This window comes from Numida meleagris, chromosome 2 (assembly GCF_002078875.1).
Source record: "Numida meleagris isolate 19003 breed g44 Domestic line chromosome 2, NumMel1.0, whole genome shotgun sequence".
Taxonomy (NCBI): Eukaryota; Metazoa; Chordata; class Aves; order Galliformes; family Numididae; genus Numida; species Numida meleagris.
This window is the reverse complement of record NC_034410.1, coordinates 4,741,602-4,764,212: the sequence shown is the minus strand read 5'-3', so window position 1 is coordinate 4,764,212 and position 22,611 is coordinate 4,741,602. Positions and strand designations below refer to the sequence as shown.

The window sequence follows — 22,611 nt, the reverse complement described above, 5'->3', positions numbered from 1 at the left end:
CAGTCTCACATTACACTTCTTAGCTCTTCATATGACCTCAGCAGGCTTTCTAGCTTGAACACTGCAGCACAATCCTTGGTGCCAGCAATGACTGCTGCCCAGAAACTTTACTGGATGGATGCCATTCTGCATGGATCATGTCCTCCATGACCAGAAAGACTGCTGAACACTCAAACTACCCTATGTAACTTGACTGAATGGTCTAAGCACCATCCGTTGAGATTACATGAAATTCCTCCTGCTTCAGTAGGCGTATTCAGGGATGGAGGAGACAGAAAATGTAAGAAAACTTAGTTTCTCATGGAAGCAGACTCACAACCACCCATGCCAAGAACAAGGGCCATCATAAAATGAAGAGCATTTAAAAGTAGCATTTGGCTTACATAGAATCAGAGAATTATAGAATGGCTTGGGTTGGAAGGGGCCTCAAAGATCATCTAGTTCCAGCCTCCCTGCCATAGGCAGGGCTGCCAATCACTACATCAGGCACTAGATCAGGTTGCCCATCCAGCCTGGCCCTGAACACCTCCAGGGATGGGGCAGCCACAACTTCTCAGGGTAACTTCTCCCCAAATATGGCATGAGCAGTGCAGATGCAGTCATGTCACATCAGCTGCCACCACAGCAGCCCTCAGCTTGGACAGGGCAATGGCATGAAGGCAGGAAAGCTGTTCATCCTGGTCCCAACTGCACTGCCTGCCATAAATTCAAGGCTGAATGTTGCTAAGAAGTGGCTAGCAGGTTGGACACAATATGTAAGTGATCCCTTTTCATGAAAAAAACTGGTTCTTAGTTTCTTGTTCATGGAAGACGGAGCAGATATAACCAAGTAGGTCCTTGCTCACCATGGGTTTACAGTCATATGAAACAAATAACAGTGGTGGGGTTGGTAGAGTTAATGAGCTAACTTCAGCTTCACCCTACAACATCTTCCTTCTTCATCCCCCTAGAGAATATAAAAAGAAGCCAGAGCTGCTAAGCAGGAACAAACCTAACTTCAAAAGTTTAACAAGAAAATAGCAAAAACAATCTAACACAGAGCCCCAGAAGTGTTATCTCTGAACACACCGAGGTTTTGGATTTGCTCTTTCCTTCTGCCTGTGCCCCACAGCTGCGGCTGCACATTTGTGCCCAGCTCTCATGGTTTCTGTAGCAAATGCATTTGTACAGCAGTGGGCTTCTTTCCAATTAGCTTTTAACTCCAGCTCACATTTTCTGGCTAGATTAGATACCAAACCTGTTTTGCAGGAGACACAACATCCTTCACGTTGCATCACTGACCGAGCATCTGTTACTATAGTGTCTCAGTGCTATTTCCTAGACGACCAGGGAACTGCCTAGTGAGCTTGCACACTCAGGCCATTTCATATTCAGCATCCATTTTCAAAAGGCAGGAAGCTGGCAAACGAAAAGAAACGCCAGCAGAGCTCAAAGTCTCCCTGTCACCTCAGGGCCCAATCCTGTAAAATACCAATTTTTGCCGTAAAAGCTTGAATGCTCACATGGTTTGTTGAGCTTTCTGACAGCTGCGAGAGCCTCAGCAGGCTGCACAGCTGCTTGTCTTACAGAGAAAAGGGGACATCCACTGCTCATCTACTTACGCTTTTCTACTTTAATTCAGATTTTTTTTTTTTAAGAGATACACAAACTCCTTCTTCCACAATTTCTTTAACATGCAGCTTGTTATGCAGCAAGCACAATCCCAATAAAAGCCCACCATCTTCAGTCTATCTATTGCTCTGAAGTCTAGAGACCACTCTCAGGACTAGTCTCTCTTGTTTGCAAAGAGTGCAAATGGGAGTACCAAAGTCCTAAATGACTGTGAACATCTGAAAAAGTAGCAATGGCCTCAATATTGTCAACAAAGCAGGTAATTCTCGTACCAGCTAGCTTCCCATGCGTAGAACAGCCCCTTCTTGCATTTATAGCATGACAGTCTATTTGTAAGACTACACAGTGCTCAGACAGGTGAGGAAAAAAATCAGACCAAGGCTTGAAAGGGAAGAAGCTGCCTTGCTACAGAGAAAAGAAACCTACTTCTCAATTTACTGATAATCTGACACCAAAGCTGGGATCTATCCCATTTGCCTTTCTTTTCAGGAAATACCTTGCCTAATGCACATTAGAACATCACTTGCTTTCCACCCTCTCAATGTAATCCATTTTTGATATGTGGTTACTCTAGGTGGCTTTCATCTCACCTAACTTAAGACCTATGTGATATGGAGTTATTCACCCTGGGCTCTTATTGTTTTCAAAGAACAGAAAGAGATGCTTTTAGGGACAGAGATTATTCCGATGCATTTTAGATCTCTAAGATGAAATAAAACCTGCCCACATTCACCATAGTGGCTAGACTTCCATTGCTTCAAAGATTACTGAGAGTGATGAGCTCCAACGTAGGCATCTACATTAAATGAGATAAATTCCCACCGTATCAGTCACACAACAACTGGTCAACAACATTGCCCCGCCCTTGAAGAAGCTATTTTCAAAACAGCATCCCATGGTTTTCCAAGTGAACTTATTCTTACATCTTAACAATATCAGTCTTAGTAGTTTTACTTCCGGCCTTAAGAAACATTTTGCAATAATGGTGCTCCTCAACAAAGATCCTGGAAATCTGTTGATCGTCTGCTCATCTGTCCTAACTGGATGCTAGAAATTTCTGGGAACTATTTGTGGACAGTAAGAACAGCCCTCCACAAGCAGCTATACAGAAGAGCAGAAGTTAGATGCATTCAGATAGAAAACAGAGGGAGAAAATGCAGTCTCAAGGTGGTAAGGCTGAATACAGAATCATTATAAATACATTATTTTTCTCCAACACAAATGTCAGATATTCAAGTGGCAAAGGAACCAACGTGAAAAATATCCCTACAAGAAAAGAAAATTTGTATCAATCCCAGTAGTTAGTCCTTTCACAGAATCACAGAATATCCCAAGCTGGAAGGGACCCATAAGGACCATCGAGTCCAACTCCTGTTTCTTCTAGTCAGCTCTGAAGGACAAGTTTCACCAGAAGTTGTGAATTTATGGAGCACCAGACACAAGTCACTATGTGAGTTAGCCCGTTGTCTTCCCAACCAAGTTGGTGGGTCTGGGTTTCTCACTGCAGATTTCATGTTGTGTAAATAAATTACAGCAAACTCCAACAACATTCAGAAGGAAACGAGAGCATGAATCACATACAAAAGTTAGAAAGTACTCACCAGATCGCCTGTCCCAGGTTTTTCCATAATAACTGGGGGGAGCAGTAACCCTGCAGGAGAAGTAGGGTCTGGGTTGAGTGCCCCGGTGCCTCCTCCTATCAGGGAAACCACACCATTGCAATCCACTGAGCTGTTCCTTTTGCCCGTCTGGGTGTAGTTGGGAGTAGCAGGGTGAGAACTATGGCTCACTTGACTTTGAATGCTCAGACGTCTCCCAGATCTTGGAATTAAGAGAGAGCCCCGGTGGCTTTCATTTTCCCCAGCGGTGCTGATCTCATCATCGGCAAAATCTGTTTCGGAGCCAGTGTCTCTACCACGGAGTCGGAAACTGAAAATGCTTCCGTGGCTGGTTCTGCGCTTCACCAAGTTTGCACTGGGACCATAACTAATGCCAAGGAGAGTCTAGAAACCCCCAGAAAGGAAAAAGGGGAAAGAGAAACAACATTTTGCAACATGTTTTGAGGAGCGAGGAAGGTCTGGGGAGAACAATAAGTTCCATTTTAAATCAAGTGATTCAGAGAAAGATTTAATTACAGGTATTCAACCTCTGCAAAGTTAAGAGGTTGAAAAATCAGTCCTAGCCATTAAGTATTTGTCTAATACTCAGCAGTTAAAGATGTACTGAAATAGGAAGGGTCAAGGTGGCATTCGCCCAGTAGCATGATATTTCCTTTGCTTCTACTCCCTCCCCATATGATCAGTGCCAAAGGACCTGGGTAGGCAGCACAAGGAGTGGAAGACAGGAGCAGGGAAGGGGATCCAGCTCCAATTCACCGCATTTATCACACATCTTCATAACAGCTGGGGAAGGAACGTTGCAGTGGGAGAACAAGAGATAAAGAAATAGGGCAGGAAATGAACTGTGGGAAAAAATGAGAAGAAGAGGAAAGAAGAAGAAGAAGCAGAGTACGACGGAAGAAGGTGATAAAGAAAAAAAAAAGAAGAGCAAGAAGAGGGATATGATTTATTAGTTTGTAGAATGATTACCCCAATGCACATAGCTGCTTTGAGGGGTAGGCAACCTCAGTATACAGCAGTCTCCTTTACACCTAAATGTCAGCCTTGATGATCCACTCTGACGTCTGCTGGTGAGAATGCAACTCTGACAGAGCACCAGTAAGACATAGCCAAGCACTAAACACACGTAAACCCTGACAGAGTGAAAAGGATGTTCAGAAAATGCATAAGGAATTCAAGTCTATCCCCTTCCCTCATACTATGAAGAGGAAATTAATGGAGTAAGAGCATTTAGGCAGAACATACTTTTGATTTTACGGCCTGCACAGAATTTTCCATTGCTTCAGAACTTTCTCATGAGCCAAGTATATGTGAAGAGAGGTCAGATCTCCACAAACCAGCAAAGCCAAATGAGCATTATTTCTTTTTGCGCTGTAGCTCTCACCACTGAATTATGTAATGATGTACTCTGTGACACTGGTACAGGGAAGCGTACAAAAACCAGGCTCCTTCTAACTTAAAACAACCCATTTGGATTGCTACCAAACTTTAACTGGTAAAAAAAAAAATAATCCATGCCTGGGTTTCCATGACACAGCCATTGAGACTGATTTCTGATGGCAACACACTTCCAGCTGCTCAGATTGCATCTGAATGATGACTCAGCCTTATTCCCTCCAACCATGCCAGACACTGCCTTGCAGAGAAGATTTACTATAAGCTTTGAAATGTGTCTCCCATGTTTCTCATGCATGTGACATCCAGGGGCAAAAAGTGAAAACAGGAAATATTAATTTAAGGAACACGCTGGCAATATACAGCTCCAAACCATGATCATTCTGGTATGTGAAGTCTTGAAAACCATCCAGAATGAAGGTGGAGAGCAACTCTGGCTTTACAAAGGTGTAATTTGTAACACAACCCACTCAGCCAATGAGGTGAAAACAAAAGTTATTAAGATAAAAAAATGTATGTTATTTACAGAAATACAGCTCTACATAAATCTTATAAGCTAGGGAGTCAGTAATTGGTCACATTTACTTAATCACTTACATGTTTTCTATCAGCTTTTTATGGCTGCCAAATACCCCTAAATTCACTGACAAGAAAATAGGAAAAGACTTAGCCCATTACATGGCTATTCAAAAAACAAACAAACAAACAAAAATAAAAACCACTGATTTTAACCTTGCCCTTAGTTAAGCAGAAACAAATTATCTGAAGCTATTTACCATCATTTGATACACACAGCATGTGCAGATTCATATTCATGCATGTCAGTATCATTTAGATAAAACCCTATTTAACAACAGTCTCACTCTATTTTTGTTCCTGCAACGTACAGTAGAAACAAGTGCCACAAAGTTTTGACTTGAAGGCAACTAGCAAAGGGACAGAAAAATGTTAATATCATCTTTTTATATCATTAAAAATGCCCTCAGAGGCAAGTTTCCTCCTTTCCTCCTCCTCTCTTTTCTTCTTAGGTTTTGCAGGCTTCTTCTAAGAGCATTTTAACTCGAGTAGGGAATGGATAGATATAATCAGATGAATGAAATTAGAGTAAGAAAATAAATCAGGCTGTGGGGAATCCTGAAGCAAAAAAAAAAAAGTAAAAAAAAAAGAGAGACAAAATAGGTTCACAGGTTCACAAGAATGCTTAGTGAGCATTTTTAATTCATTTTGAATATAAAGTACTACTATGTTTCCTCTCACAGGTCTAACACACACTATCTCCAGGTCAGTCGTGACATTAAATGTTGATTCTTCTCTCCAGCTGGAAGGTTCAGCTTTAACTCCATATTCAGAGTTTGGCCTACCCAGCAAGTGCAGTGAGAAAGAAGCGATGTTTCAGACCATGGCTTACCATTCTCCTCTGACCGTCATCGTATTCACACTTTGAATTCCTCTGGTCTTCCCCATACTCTTCTGCCCCTAAAGATTTCTTTTTCTTTCGCCTGTTTCTTCTTTCCTTGGCATTTTTGGATGCTAAAGGTGACATTTCCAGGGAGCTAAGTGACATTGAGTCAATCCCTTTAGCAGCTAGTGCCTAAAAGAGAAGATGGTAGAAGGTGCAAAAATTATTATTTGACTTTAGGATTCCAGTGAGCACTAATGATTACTCACTCCATTCAGCACTTATTTTTCATTGTACATTTTAAGTTTGTACAAGAGATAAATTAAAATTTTGAAGTGGTCATTAATCATCAAACTATCTCACATGGCCGGAACTGGTCTTAACCTGTTTCTAACCTCACTATTTAGCCATGAGGAAAATAAAGAAGTGATCCAACTTCCTAGTACAGATGCACACATGCAGGTCTAGCATTCACAGCCAGTGATGGAAAACAGGAATGGCTGCATAAAATCATCTGATTTGCGTAGAGCTCACAGGCAATAAATCTCAACACTTCACAAGAGAACCAGTTTGTGGGCACACACCCCTTCTGGAGCAGCACTTCTGTTGGTTGCCAAAAGACTGGGGTCAAGGTACCACAAGATCAACATCCTCTATGACTGCAGCCCCTTAAACCAGGAGGCTGAGCAGGAGGGGAGCCAAGCTGGTGGCTGGGGCATTCCTCCGCTGTCACAGAGGGATGCTAGGAGCAGCAGGCAATTCAGCTGGCACATCTTTGTAAACACTTATCCCAAGAAGCAGCACAGGCAGCTGTGATGAGAGATTCAAGGAGAAAACCATGGGCTTAACTGGAGATAAGGTGGACTTTGCTATGCCGTGTGCTTCAGCGCTGTGCTTGCTATCTGGTGGGATCACGGCAGGAGCCGCCTGATAACAGACCAACCGCTAGCAACCCAGCAGAAGCCGACTGCAAAAGCCTGAGCACACAAAGCAAGAGCCTTGAAAGCAAATGAGCAGCAGGAGGAAGAATCGATACAGGCAGAGAGGAAGGCACAGCCCACGCCAGCTCACTGGGTCCCCATCCCCGAGGATGCCGGCTCTGCACAAAGCGTGAGGTCAGGTCTGAAGGTGCCACGTCCCAGCAGTAGCCACACCAGTGACCCGCATACAGGCCCATTTGCAAAGACCCCAGCTGGAGTATATAAAATGAGTGAATTACAAAAAATAAAAATAAAAAAAAAAATCCTCTCCAAGTTCCCAAGAACAGGAGGAACAGATGAATCCTCAGTGCTATTGTCTGCAAGCCACTAGAATCAAACAGGCAATCAGCTCTCCGCAGCAAAATACTCCCTTCCTCCCACAGGCATCAGTCCAAGGAAAGTGAAGGCACTTAACAGTCATGTAAAGAATCAATCATGTATTTCAAGGAGTAGCGGTAGCTCTATCAAGCTGAGAGCACAACAAAACTTAATTCCTATGGGAAATATCTTTCATGAGCAAGCTGCTTAGAGCAGGGAGGAGGGCTCAGACATCAGTCTAGGCCGTTGTATTTTGTTGAATTTTTTTCAAAATCAATTGATTTAATTGCTGCACTGAAGTTCTGTCTCTTCATAAAGATTCAGCAAGTCTTTTGGTGTTAAATTCATGTGTTAGACCAATTGTGTAAATTGACCGATGGTCCCCAAGCAGGTCTATCAGTTATATTTACATTCTCTTTATACTGAACAACATCAAATCTGGTCTAAAGCGTCTCAGTTTTCCTTTCAGATTGCTGTCATACAGCATTGATCTAGAAAATATTGTAGGCTGTGCTATTAAGCTCACTGTATTCTTACTGAAAAATAAGCTAATTTTCAGTTTCCTAGCATTTTCTTACCTATTGCTTGGGCTGAAATGTTTCTACTCTGCATCAGTTGTTGAAAAAGGATTTGGACCAAGTTCTTTCTCAGGGCATGGAGGATGTGCCCACATCCTGCCTATCTGCTCTTCCTGATTGACTTCCAGTGGCTGAGCTGAGTGTCCTATCCCCCTGCACTGCAAACCTCTGTTAACACCCAGGTCAGGGAAGGAGACTGGGACCAGGCATGTCCTGCAAGGATGGGTGGTGGCTGAAGGATGGGAGAATAACGTAGCTCAGGTGAGCCCTGACATGGGGATTACGCACAAGATGGGACTTAAAGTGAGATCTAGTGGTATGGTGAGCAAGCCAAAACTAAGAACTTGAGATAAGAACCTGAAGAACAAAATTAAAACTGAGTAGCTCTGAGTAGAGCGAAGGACATCTGAAAGCTACATTGCATAGCAAACCACTCAAACCTCTTTGCTGAGCATCTTCTTCAGGATGCTCCATTTGAGATGGTGGGGGTTGATTCACAGAATAACTAAAATTCACACATAGTTATGGACAACTTCATCTTGCAGATACAAAGTGGTGGGTGACCGCTCCTGGGCATTTAGACAACCCATATGAGTGAACACATTGGATCCCAGCCTCTGTATTCCTGAGCTGTTTCTCCATAATACTGAGATAATTCTCCAGGAGAATTGCAAATACTAATGAGTAGTTTTGGAGCATTCAGAGTCTGAGCGGTGACAGGAGGCACTGAAAAACCTCAGAGGACGTTAGTCACTTTGGTCTTGAAGCAGTCTTTGAAAGCCCAAATCTGGAAATCTTCTTGAGCTGGCCTAAGGCTACAGAGCAAATGAGGAGAAACTCAGGAACGGCACTTGAGTCACACAGTGTCAACTCTTTGTACTCAACCAGACGCAGGAAAAATGAGACATGGTTGGCTAAGGAAAAGACCATGCTGTAAGTCATACAGACAAATGGAAACGATTTGGGTTTGCGTGAGAAACCTTCATTTTGACACATCCTGACTTTCAGGCCTTAATGTTTCTTTTCTGTATAAGTACGTACAGGTTTAACTAAAATCAAAGACTTCAAAAGGAAATGCTTAAATATGTTTAATTGTAACTGGGGCTACCAAAGCTGACTGTTATTAAGAAGAGCTCAGCTGGAGTCAAAAGACATTGAAATTTACACAAAATAGGTACAAGCTGGAGTTGAGTTTGCTCCCTAAGGTTACAGCAGAAAGTTACTCTGTTCATATACAGACTAAATTGCATTTACCTATTACTTAAACCATCAAAATAGATCTTTAAAAGGACATAAACCATGCATAAGCCTCTACTAGCACTTTGTAAAGCATGAATTGCATTTTCTACTTTCTTTCCAAGGATTTAAATGGGCTTTGTATTAGGCCCTGAAGCCACACGTACCCAAAAGCAAATTATGTATATTAGTTTATATTGTGTATCGAGGATTTATTTCTCTGAACTATGCTGCTGCATGTTATTTCAGACTAATTTTCTTATTGTCTTCCTGATCACAGCACCTAAAACGTTCTCTTCAACTGTTTAATAAAGGCTTCCAACCCCACACAAACCACAGGCAAATTAATTGGTGTTATTAAGGCTATATTGCTACATCTACATTTTGGCCTCCCTGTTTTGCTGGAAACTGCAACACGGCATTAAACCCACATCCTTTACAAAATTGGCAAAGTTTAACCTCAAGATCTGCCTGTTCCCTTGTTCATTTACAAAGTCATATACACCTTACATGGGTTAACATCCGTCTTTGTCTCCATTATCAGATAACTGGATATTTATGGCAATGTAAATGAAACTGTGTGAAAATGAACACGGGCTAAAGAGATGGTGGAAGGAGGTTCAGCTGGAGCTATGGCTGAGCTACCAAAATAGATGTTCTGTTCTTGAATGCAGATGTAGTTATATCATCATGTATACGTTGTATATGTCAATGAATATAAATTCTTCTGCTGGCATACGCAGTTACAGTTAAACCAATACAGCTCTGGATGTGTAAACCCTAAATGGCCTCACTCTGAGCGGGAAGAGCCATTATTTGTCTTTTAGAATGGATTATAATAACTTTGTCCAGGACAATAAACATTAACCTACTTTCAAACAAACCCTTATTCTGAAATAAAGAGAATTTGAACCTCCAGGTACCATCTTAAGGTTACCCAAGGCTTATCACATCATCCAGTTTACCTACCTCCTGCTCTTTCTTTAACATCTCCATGGCTTCCCGAAACTTTCTTTCCTTTTCTTCTGTTTCAGCAATAGTGGCTTGGTTCTGCTCTTCATATGCCATGGCCACCACAGCCAGAATCAGGTTGATCAGATAAAACGAGCCCAGAAAGATGACTAGCATAAAAAAGAGCATATAGATCTTCCCAGCAGACCTGAGAGTCTGAAAGTACAAAGGTAAAATCACTAAGACTTGTTTACAATGTATTTCGAAAGGAAAAAAAAAAGATATTTTGATTCTTTTTTAAACTTAGATATAAAATACAATTTAATTCAGCTTTTGTTCATCATAGAATCATAGAATCACCAAGGTTGGAAAAGACCTACAAGATCATCCAGTCCAACCGTCTGCCCATCACCAATAGTTCTCACTAAACCATGTCCCTCAACACATCATCTGAATGTTGCTTGAACACCTCCAGGGTCGGTGACTCCCAAACAGAACCCCTTCTATGACAAATGATGACATCATTAACCAAAATAACCTTCTCAACAATAAGTTTTCATACCGTAATCAAAAATTGTGTGCTTTTGCACTAGCATTCATTTTCAAAAGGAGAATGTGTTACCAAGCACTTCTGCAGGTTTTCTTTGAGAACAAATACCCTTATAATCAGCTGCAATAGCTCACACAGCTCAGCCTCCTCTTGTCTAGTCCACAGAAACTTTCCGAGAGGGATTCACCTTATTTCCATTCAGATGACAACAGCAAAGGTCCTTTTGCAGTTGGTGGAGAGAAAAATGGTGCTTTTGGAGTGTAATTCACCTAAGCATTATTTAGAGATCTGCCTCATAATAAGCACCCTGGGTACTGTTGACTGTATTGCCCAGTTCTTCAAGAGATTTATAGACATAATTGGAGTTTAGCACGGTAGGTTGAGCTTACATTACAGATACGTAAGAACTTGACACTGGTGATAGAAACTACTGTGTGTTACTATGGGCTCCAATCACTCCATCACTCCAGAGGAGTGATGTTCACTGTTATTTGCTATGACAGTTTCAGCCTTCTAGAGATGTACATGCAGTTCTGTGCCATGTAAATGCAGTTGTTCAAAGAATCTTTGGTTTCCTTGTTATCAATTTTTCTGAAATGAAATTGTGTGACTGTTTGCATGTGAAGCTGGAATCTCTGATACCTTCAAAGGTGTCTACCTTAATTCCTTCAGAGTAGTAGCTTTCCAGACAAACTCCCCTGATTTCCTTATGAACATTGCCTGGTTTTGGTGATTTTGAGACACAGAAGTAAATGATTAATGGTTTCATGGACAGAGCATGTAATTCAGTACCAAATTAGCACATGCAGTTCTTCAGAGCGTGCATATATTTGGGAAATGCATGCTAAAATGAAAATTTACTAGCAGACCACTTTGCACACATGGCTGTATGTTTGTGGCTGTGGCCCTTAAGTGTCTGCAAAGAATAGTTTGTAGCAGAGAGAACCACGAAGTACCAGGTAGCTTTACTATCTGATAAATCTGGGTTCATTGCCATGCCTTGAAAAAATAGATAAGCCAAGTATACGATGCTTTTCTGTTTGCTTATTTGCTTGTTTTGCTTTTGAACTGGGCTCAGAAGACGAGTCCATGCTACATCAGCCACCAAACATCATTAAGCAGTCATGTGGTGACTTTCTTTAAATAGTGAACTTTTCTCAAACTCAGGGAAATTCAAAGCATCCCGCTCTTAACACCAATTTTGCCCTCCCCCCAAGCACCCAGTCTAATGCATTCTGGTATGATCAACACTTTAGAAGGGAAATTAAGTGTAACGATTGATGGCCTTTATCCAGAACACACCAAGAACAGTTTACTTAATAACTAGGAATTCCTTCTTTCCCTTAATTATTGGATATTTAACTATAACAAGATATTGTGTTTATTTCCTATTTAAAAAAGTAATAAAACACTCTCACACCTGCTGGTAGAGGCGTTCCCAATAATCTTGAGTCATCAGACGGAACAAAGAGAGAAAGGCCCAGCCAAAAGTATCAAAGCTTGTGTAACCGTGGTCAGGATTTTCCCCAGCCTTCAGACATATGTATCCCTCCGGGCAGGTGCTGCAAAACATGAGAGACAACGCATGAAATGTGACATACTTGGCTTCAGTGTGGAAAAATAGATTTCAAGGGATGATATTGAATGTTCTTGGTTAAAAGCACAGATGCTCCAAGGTAAATCCTTCTACTGGGTGAAAACACAAAGCTTTATGCCAAATTCACAATACCAAAGATCTTTGTAATCTTATTTTTCCTTTGAAAGGACAAACTGGGAAATGGTAATCACAGCGAGAGCTGAAATGGCTAATGACTGCCTGGCATTCTGCTATTTGGAACAGACAGAAATGAGGCATCTAACTAAACAGGACTTCAGTACACAAACGTAATTTCTCCTACCACTTAGTCCTAATTAAAAATCATACACTTGGTGTCTCCTGTTACAGTTCTGGGTAACACTGTTGGTGAGCCTGCTTTTCTGGTTGTGTAGTCTGACACTGGCTGGACACCGTCAGCATCTGCCATCTGAGCTCCTACCTGTTGCTTACCTGACCTCGCACTCACCCCCTGCAAGGACTAAATCTTCAGTCTAAGAAACCCAACCCTTTGTTCTGCCACTGGCTTAGTATGGGGTCATGACATTTTTTTCTGTTTCGCCCAGGAAAATATTGCAGATCCACGTATTAAATGGCAAGCAGATATCATGACTTTCATTGGCTCTCATTAAACTTTAAGACTCTTTACAAGTGATTTTCTAGCCCCTGATGCCAGAACTGAAAAAGAATGCTCTCTGCTTTATAGCCAGCAGTGGTACTAAGTACCAAACTGCACCTCATCAAATTAAATAACACGAGGTGGCAGAGATCCCAGATCACTGAGCCTCCCTTTCCAGCAGTGGGGCAAGAAACATTCAGTCAAAAGACCCCACACACCTTCACACCAGAAGCCACTTCCCAAACTTCCTAATACTGCCACACATCAAAATGCAAAGCAATAATGTAAATAATGAAAAGTCATTTTCAAATCACACACACACACACACACACACAAAATTCACTGTCCATCAGCATTCTTGATTTTCCATCAAGAATTAATTTATGTATACGTAAGTTTTATACTGATATAAGTCACGTCTCTGCACTACATGGTAGGAACCCAGCATTGCATGTTGAGCTGAGAATACATTGCTACAGGTTCTGAAGTTATACAGATCTATGGTGTCAGTCACCAACATTACCCATTCAAGAACATTTTAAGAAGCTTAATTTAATATCATTAGTCAAGCATAGATTTTCAAATAAGTCTGCTTTGAACACTGAAAAAAGGAGTGTTGAAGCATTGCAAAATGTCTGCATAGCCATATTTGCAGTGATCTTTGGAAAAAGCAATAAAAAAATGAAAAAGAACAGATGATGCTTAGTGAATTAAGTGTAATACACAAGTTAATATATGAAGTGATTTTGTCATCTCAGGAAGAGCCAACTTAGTTTTTATCAGCTGAGAATTTAGACAGTAGTAACTGTGCCTCACAAAGAAAGAAAATAGAAAATGCATCTCATTTACCCCCACCTAGAAATGCTTCCTTCTAGCGTTTTCCTACTTCCCATTGTTTCCTGATCAATCAGAACCACATTTGAATAAAAATTAAAGTAACATTTCTGAGTTAACAAAGAAGAAAATGCAGAAATTTGGGCTTCCCTCCCCTCCCCCCCAAAAAAATATGCAAAGACACGCTGAATTCCTCTTGTATAACCATGTCCTTTATCGAGGCAACATTTTCACTAAACCTCTTCTCTCCCAGAGGCAGCATCTGCTGTCACTTTGCCACAGAGACATGAGATTTCTGCCTCAGATCTGCTGCTGCAGACAGCCTACAGTGCCCGTGACATGCTGCTGACACCGTTCAAGAGCTCTGAGAAATAGATCCTCTGGGTTGCAGAGAAGAAAACCCTTTCTGCTTGCATGCACTAAGACACCATGCCCAGGCAGGACATGAAAATTCTTGTTAAGGCTCTTTCCCTTTGCAATGAAAATAAATTCATTAACACACTGTGCTTGCCTGGAAAATGAGGTATTATTCAGACATGGACAAACTTTCATAGAATCACAGAACTGTTTGAGTTGGAAGGGATCCTTAAAAGCCACCTGGTCCAACCCCCTGCAATGAACAGGGACACCCACAGCTCCATCAGGTGCTCAGAGCCCCGTCCAGCCTGGCCTTGAGTGTCTCTTTCCTTAGGCCTGCATGAAAGTCTGATCTCAAGAAGGTCCAGTGATCTGGTCTTACCTCTCTTATTTTAATATTACTACTAATGGCCAAAATATCTGAGTACAGCTGTGACAAACTCGAGAAGTGATTGCTTTAATGGTGAACCTAAGCATAGGTTGGGCAGTACGCTGGACATAATTTTCAATGAGGATAATCTGGCCACATCATAAGCAAAACAGAAATGTTGCCATTAATTTCCTGGAAGACTTCCTGGTTAATCTCCTCAGAGTTTCCCATTTTGAATGAGAGATACCTGTGTCTAAAAGAAAGGAAATACTGAGAGTATTGCAGATTGATGCATTTCATACAAACCTCTCATAACCATGAGATCAGAGGTTGCAAAGCCACTCTTAAGTTCACTGCCAATGTTTGTGATGGGGGAAACTTCATTTTGAAGAAGGCTGTTTGTTGCAATTGCTTGAAAAACCCTAAGAAACGGAGATGCAGTTCCCCTGACTATGAAAGTGAACAATAGTTCCTCAGACTAATATTTTTGGTTTATAACACTGTTACCATTTTTCCATCTTTTGTTCTAATTTTATGTATCTCTGAAGTAATTTCCATGTAGCAATAGATTGCTAGAGTGAAAAGATCAGTCTGGCTTCATAGTGGGCACAAACAACACTCTAACACAAGGGCCCCTCTGAAAGTAAGGCCTCCTATTTTATGATGATGGGCCATGACATCAGAGGTGGATGTTGATGGTATGGCAGAGGAGGTTGAACCTTCTCACCAATATTCCTTTACATTTTGCTGCCATGTGACAGATGGCAGTAAAGGGGCAGTCTGACAGAATGGCACCTGACATGGATGTGAGTATTGAAGCAAAGGTGTGGGATTGAATTCCTCCATGTTGAAGAAAAATGCACCACATCAACCCTTGCTGATTGTTTATGGAGACCAAACAGTGGATGCGAGCACAATGAGGATGTAAGTGGTACGTTTCAGCAGTGGCAACAGTGGACATGTTCTGGATGGCCAAGCACAGTTATCATACCACTGTCTTTTGGGATGGGAAAGGGGTGATCCTTCTGGCTGTCCTGGAACCCAGACAAACCGTTAACTCTGACCATTACATGATGATGCTGACTAAGCTAAAGGCTCAAACTTCCAAAGTCAGGCCAGAGAAGAAGACAATCTTTCGCTGGCAGCATGGTAACACCAGGCTCCAGACGAATTTGAAGACTGGGGAGCATACTGCTAGTCCTGGCTGAACTGTCCTGCCACACTCATCATATAATCTGGCTTTGGTGCCTTCGGACTTCCATTTGTTCATGTGTGGGCAACATTTTCCTAGCAGCTACGTCATTATAGCAGCTGTGAAACAGTGTGTCACCTCCATCGGTGCAGATTTTTATGAGCATGCAGGCTCTTGTTCATCACTGCTGAAGATGCATAGCTAATAGCAGTGATTATGTTGAAAAACAGCATTTTGTGCCTGAGAATTTTTTCTATCAAACAACGTTATTGTGCTCTTTGTATCTGTTGTCATTTCCATGGACATAAATAGGAGGCATTACTTTCAGAGCAACCTATGTAATATACGCAGGTGTACGAGAATTCAAGTGAGCTACCTTCAGCACGGAAAACATGAACTCCAGCTTAGAGAATGCTATTAACATTAGCTCACATCCCTCTTAACAGAGGCTAGATGCTCCAGACAAAAATCTCATACATTTCAGCTCCTTACACTTCCTCACCCACTTTTGTAGCCTACAGAAGTGATAGCCCATGGGTTATGGGTGCTCTGAAAAACTGACAGGAAAAGGAAATGCTGCTTCCCAGAAAAATACTCAACAGAACCTTAGGTGGAAGGCTTTCACATGAGAGTATTTTCTGCAACTGACACCATTTCCTCTGAGGATTTTTCTAAGGAGTCTCAAGATTTTGCTGAAGTGTCTTAGATGTATAGTAGAGTCTTCTCCTCCAGACTTTTTTTTTTAAACTCTTTAGTTTCTTTTACCTCAGGGAAGCATTACAGAGGATTGCACTCTCCTCTGATTCACAAGGATGGGCAGGAACAACAAAGTACATAAATATAACATCCTGCACAGGAGCCTCCTAGGATACTGTTCAATTAATCACAGTAAAATTAGTGTCATTGATTCAGAAAAGTTAAAAGCATCAGTCTACCTACCTATCCATCAGGCTGTAATCACCACTGTAAGCTGGCAGTGTTACAGGAAATTAAAGAATAAAATAAACAGCTTTGTTTTAAATAACACAGATTGGGAATGCCAGATAGTTGTAGCTGAGGGGCATAATTACAAAATGTTCTGGCTCAAGAGTTTAATCTCAGCAAGCCAAGGAACCTGCTGATCCAGACTGCAGTGGCCAATAAGGTTGTGCAATCAAAGACTTGTAAAACAACCATGTGCAGGGCTGTAACATTCAGACCCTGCAGATTCAGGGAGTGTTGTCCATGTGTTGCCAGGAGTTAGCAACAAACTGCTGCTCAAGTCATGCATGTCAGCTGTAAAGTCAGACCTGCCCCTTTACCTGGAGTAGGTTGCAAAAGCTCACTATGGGCTGCCACGCTTAATTGCTTATAGAAGAAGCAACAATGGGAGATAAAGTGCACTCCACAGACGTGCACCAAAAAGGAATAAATAAAGCCATAAAAATAAACAAACAAGGAACATATGATGGTAATGGCCCATAAGTGTCCCTGCTTCGGTCACAACTTAAGCCTAAGAATGCAGAAAACAAGCTGAAAGTTTTACAGCTGATGTCTTGGATGCATGTCTAATGCCAGCAGAGTGCCTGGTCATCACGATGGGGTTTCAAAGCCTGGTAGTAAGGAATGGTGCTCATGGCCTCCCAGCCTTGCTGGTGCACACAGCAGAGTCCTATTTGATCTGCCTCTTCATGTTGAAGTCCTCAAACCACAATGCAGAGGCCTGGAACTCCTTTAGATCACATTCCCAAGGGCTATTCTCTGTATTCCCATGTTCTCTCACTTTTCTTGGTTTTGAGGGAGAAGACGAGAAGTGAAAGGAGTATCTACCATGCAATGGTGGTTGGGGAACAAATAAAGATCCTTAAACTAACATTTTCTCCTGACTTGCAGAGTCACACTTCACACTGGATAGGTCTGGCTGCAAGCCTCCAGCAGCTCTGAAGACAAGCACCAAGGGATTGGAGAATTTGAAGGGCATTTTTTAAAGCAAAGGGTGCCAATGGTCTGAAAGGAAGTGGAAGTAAATCCAATCAAAAAACATAGGGCAAAAAAGAAAAAGAAAACAAACAAACAAACAAAAAACAACCAATAAATGAAAAGAGCTGAAAATAAAGGGCAATATTGACCAGGTGCCAAAACTGGAGAAGGGAAGGAAAGGCAACACACATGAGCAGGCTTGCTCACAGGCTCAGAGCACCCACTGGCCTCTACGTGCCACTGACTGGCATCCACAAAACGTTTCATCCTCCACACTACTTGTTCAGGCAAAAGCAAAACCATAGGGTTCAACCTGAGACATCAGATCCATCTGAGCGCACATGCAGGCAAGAGAAAGTACTCCCTCAGCTCCACGGTGGGTTTTTTAGACTTTATATTACAACAAAGAAAGCAAACCATCATTTATTCTCAATCCGTCCAGCAGTCAGACACTGGATCTTCTGCCTAACCCATCAATCAAAATGGAGGGCAATAATTTATCATCATAAACACAATGACAGTTGACTACTTAATGAAGACAGTAGCCCACAGTCGGTCTTCTCTCATGTGGTTGATGAGCTTATTACAGCTTTGACTAAGAGGTAATAATACCCATCCTTAAGATCTGAGAGGATTTGGATTTAATCCCTACTGCTGCTGTTTAACCAGTGATATGATCTTCCAGATTCACAACAGATCCCTAGGAGTGGAAGGCTGTTACTTTTGCCCTTAAGGCTGTATAATACATATAGTTATCCCCTATGTCCCCTGCAGCATCCCTCAGGTGACATTCTTGCTTACTGCTGTTTCTTATACTCAAGTGAGCGAGCCATCTTCATTCTGACATCACTGTAACCAACACAGAGTAAATGGAAAAGTCTACACAATCCTCATCAGAATCTAGATAAATTCATAGAAGATATGCTGCACAGCCTGAAGGTTTGTAATAAGTTCATTAATACTGCTTACTAAACTGAGGTGTAATTAGGCTATTAGCTTTATCAGTCTAAACAATACACTTCATTCTTCATAACATATTCTCACCTTGGCAGTGCTGGAAGGAGTCACATTTGGGAACATTTAGGATGGATCCATTCACGCAGCAAACCAAACACACTGCCAGATTGCACACTGCCTGGCAAAGTTGGCTACGCAGAGGTCACCTGCAAACAGCTATTTGTTGCCACCTTCCCCATTCCTGTCTCTACCCAGGGATACATACAAACAACAGAGGCACCTGAGCATCATCTTCACCCTAACCCATTCATGGTTTGTGACTCTGAAATGCAAACCCTCTGTGAGAAGAGAGATTTTCTCACCGCACCTTTTCAGCAGCCAACAAAACACAGCCTGAATCCGGGACCTTCAGATCTTAAAAGAGCAAATAATTATAATAATAATAATAATAATAACACAGGTTTACTTAAATTCAGGCAACTCAGAGCTGCAGCAGACCTCATTGCCAGAAGCAGAATAAAAGAACAACTGGGTGCATTATTCTCTGCTGCAGTTCCTCAATTTCCAGCGCAGCTGGGGTTGTGTTGCTGGGCACGTTTGCTTGTACTGGGGGACTGAGAGCTGTGGGAGATCAGGCTGTTGGACATGTTACTCTGGTGGACATGTATGTTTTTCCAGGCTCTGTGCCTGCCAAGGCTGAGCAAGAGCTGCAGCACTGGTCTGTGCAAGGCAAGGTAGAGCTGGGGGAAGCAAAAGAAGCATCAGATAGCAACAGCGCTCCTTGGTATGGTGTGTATTTCTTCCCCACCCTTCAGGGCTGCGATAAGCCTCTGCAAGGGGCTTTAAATCACCCCATGGAGGATGCATAAAGGCCAAGGAATGTTATTACAGCTCGGAGAGATCAAAGCATTGCACCACTGTACATGCTGTAATGGGTATGCTGACAGCATGTTGGCGTGGAGAACCTACCATAACAGTATTACTTGTGGTATTCATGCTGAATGAGAAAACAGGCATCTAACACAACTTTATGTGTTGGCATTAATTACCTTAGTAAAATGCCACAACACAAAAGGAAACAAAGTTTTATTCCGTTGATGCTTTAGAAACATTTAGGACTTGCTTAAAAACTTTGAGTATTACGCTACATGGTCCTGCCTACATCCCTTACGTGCAGTCAGCTCAGTGACAGCAAAACTTACCAAACCATGTAGAATTTTGCCCTACTCTGTATATTATTTTAATGCATCCTGTTAAGAAAAATCAAGGTCACAGAGAGGATAAAGGTAGCTAAAGTTTCTATAGCAACAGTTACTAGGATGCGGTTGCCAAAGGTGCTTTCTTGTTACATCCTGAAGTAGCTGTACTGGCTGCTTTTCCTTCCTGTTTACTACTCTTTTTGGTAATATCAGTACAGACATGATGCAAATGTGCTTTCTTTGTCAGTATGATCTCGCAGACTGTTCCTGCCCATGAGCTGAATATACAGGACATATCATGTGAAAGGGAACAACAACAACAAAAAAAGCAGTCTGACCTTGAGACCTGGAGGGGACACAATTGACTTAAAACATGCACACTCTTCTAAAAAAAAAAAACCATCAGCTGTCTATAGTAGTTGCAAGTGGGGAAAAAAAAGTGAAAAGAACAAAGATAAGTTTCTCTTTTTCTGCTCATTTACTTTGCACATTGCATACTGTCCATTTCTCATTCCCCTAATGGAGAAATCTCCTTGCTGTTCCTATTGCTCGTCCAAACCTTTAGGCAGACAGAACAGCAGTCTAAGCTAGAGAAATGTCCCTGTGAAATTACATCAGCACAAAAGTGGAAGTTTTGGATCTGAAATGCATGTTCCTTTTTCATGGAGTGATAATCCCAAGCTGAGGCACTCCCGTAAATCTCTGCCCTGTGGGGAAGCGTAGGGCTCCATGGTATTGAATATCTCATTAAAATGAATGGTTAATAGTCATTGAGAAGGAACATGCTGTAATTGCACGGGTGGCACAAGGCAGGATGGTGCAGCATGCCATATAATGTTCCCTGTAGCTCATCCCTGGGAGATTTGGTCTGGTGATCACAGCAGGAGATGCCTGGTAGAGATGCTGCTGATGTGCTCAAGCAGAATGCCAACGCTGGGGCTGAACATGGGATCAGGAACGCATTTCCTAAAGCCAGCAGCGCTCGCAGAGGCTCCCTGGCCGTTTTGCTCAGCACTGACTACGTGCCATCACCTGGGGCCAGGCACAGAGTGTGCCAGGTGGGTCCCTGAGCAAACTCTAAAGCTTTGGTCTGACGAGTTTTGCCTTTGGCACTATCACTGTATTCAACTGTGGATGTGTGGCACATTTGACCTCGCTTTTACAAGATGAGGTAGATGCCTCCTAAAGGCCTGGGACGTTTGCACTGGCCATGTATGGCACCAGTTGCTGCTATGAGGAACCTCAGCCACCTGCAGCCCTTGCAAACCATACCCCACTTATTAGTAACAGTGGATTTCATGAAGGTTAGAGTAGCTTTCAGGTTCTGATCCTAACATAGATTTTCCAAGTATTTGATCATTGTACCAGATCTTTACTGGACCTTCCTCAGGGCTTAGAACAAAGTTTCAAAGATAGATGAGATACTAGTTTGGGAATTAAATTGAAAGGCAGATTTATAGAGGAATTTGTAATCCCTTTGAAAATCAGAGCGGTCGAGCTTTCTCCATTTACTTTAACCAAATCAAATCAAAGAAGCTGAAATTGCAGAGAACTAACTTGAATAAATCCCAGTGCAGTCACATCTAAAAGAACAACCAAATCTAACCGAAACACATTGAGAAACATAAATAATTCTGCAAGTACCCTACACTTTTTAAATTATTATTAAAAGAGCCTTGCTGCTAGCGCTGCTTCCAGTGTCTGACCAATCTGTGACACACATCTCAGAGCAGAGGATTTTTCCATTAGCGTACTGCTCTGAATGTGCTTGTTGTTAAACAGCAAGTACGCATCACTACTGTTCACTTTGAGCCAAAGAACACCTTTGATCACAATCATTTTCTCTCAACTCCAACCATTAATTCTTGTTTCCATTGGATTCTCTGTTTCTCTTAAATACACAGTATATTCTAGCAGTACATCTTCAGAAAAAATGCAGCTGGATAAACAAAACAAAACCACAACAACGTTTCCACTTGATTCAATGAAGAAAAATCGATTTTCAGGCTTCCTGGATAAAGTTTCTGAGGCATCACATGGGAAATCCCACACCCACAGACAGACTGGTCCTTGTCCTAACAAGAAACATGTCCTCTCCTCTGCACTCCTACCACATCTCTGCAATGTCATTTTAAACGTAGATCCTCAAAGTTGCTCGAGTGTATGCAAAACAATAAATAAATGCTTTTTCTTCCATCTGCCAGGTAGTGTACTGGAGACATGTTCGCTGCTGCTGAGTGACATCCATCTATTCAAATCCCTTCTGAACCAGAATCAATATTAGCTAGATCCATTACCTCCTGCTTTATTGGCAGTTTGGGTGCTTGTTCAGAAAACAGTCCCTCCTAGTAATGTAATAAAGCCCCCACCTTTGAGATAATTAGGTTGTCTGTGATACAGCATCCACTGATGATCATTTCCCTGCTGATTTTGGCCTGCTGCTACAGCTCAGGTTGCAGTCGCCATCACTAAACACTCTTACATCAGACCATCTGAGGCTCGCTGCCAAACAATTGCCAAATTTAGACTTTTTTTTTTACTCTTCTATAATAACAGCAAGCAGCCAAACCTGAAAGTGTCATTAACATGCTTTTAAAAATGCACTAAAATGGTTTTGTCAATTACCGTGAGATTTAATATCCCAGCCACAACACAGATATCCCTCACTGCAACAACAAATCCCTCCAGCAGTGCACACATGATACCACCATTCCCAGCATTTCCTCTGGGTCCTCAGCATAACCCAGAGGCTAATAATTTCAGGCTATTTCAGAGCAGGGGCAGAAGCAAGCTCCAATAATGCTATGAACATTCTAATACAGTCTTGCCAACTGTCCTTCTCCCATTAATTTCATTGCTAATAGATGGGAGGACCATGATCTGATGCATCCAC

The 22,611-nt window shown here is 41.9% G+C and overlaps 1 protein-coding gene across 1 annotated transcript in view; it reads right to left on the bottom strand.

Moving 5' to 3' along the window:
- The window catches only part of LOC110394380 (sodium channel protein type 5 subunit alpha-like), a 222,397-nt gene that overhangs the window by 108,477 nt on the left and 91,309 nt on the right, over positions 1-22,611 (bottom strand). Inside the window, exons 9-12 of the mRNA XM_021388192.1 lie at positions 12,058-12,199; positions 10,106-10,303; positions 6,034-6,216; positions 3,213-3,614 (exon numbers count right to left, since the gene is read on the bottom strand). Coding sequence (XP_021243867.1) covers positions 3,213-3,614; positions 6,034-6,216; positions 10,106-10,303; positions 12,058-12,199 — 925 coding nt within the window. The remainder of the gene's footprint in view (positions 1-3,212; positions 3,615-6,033; positions 6,217-10,105; positions 10,304-12,057; positions 12,200-22,611) is intronic.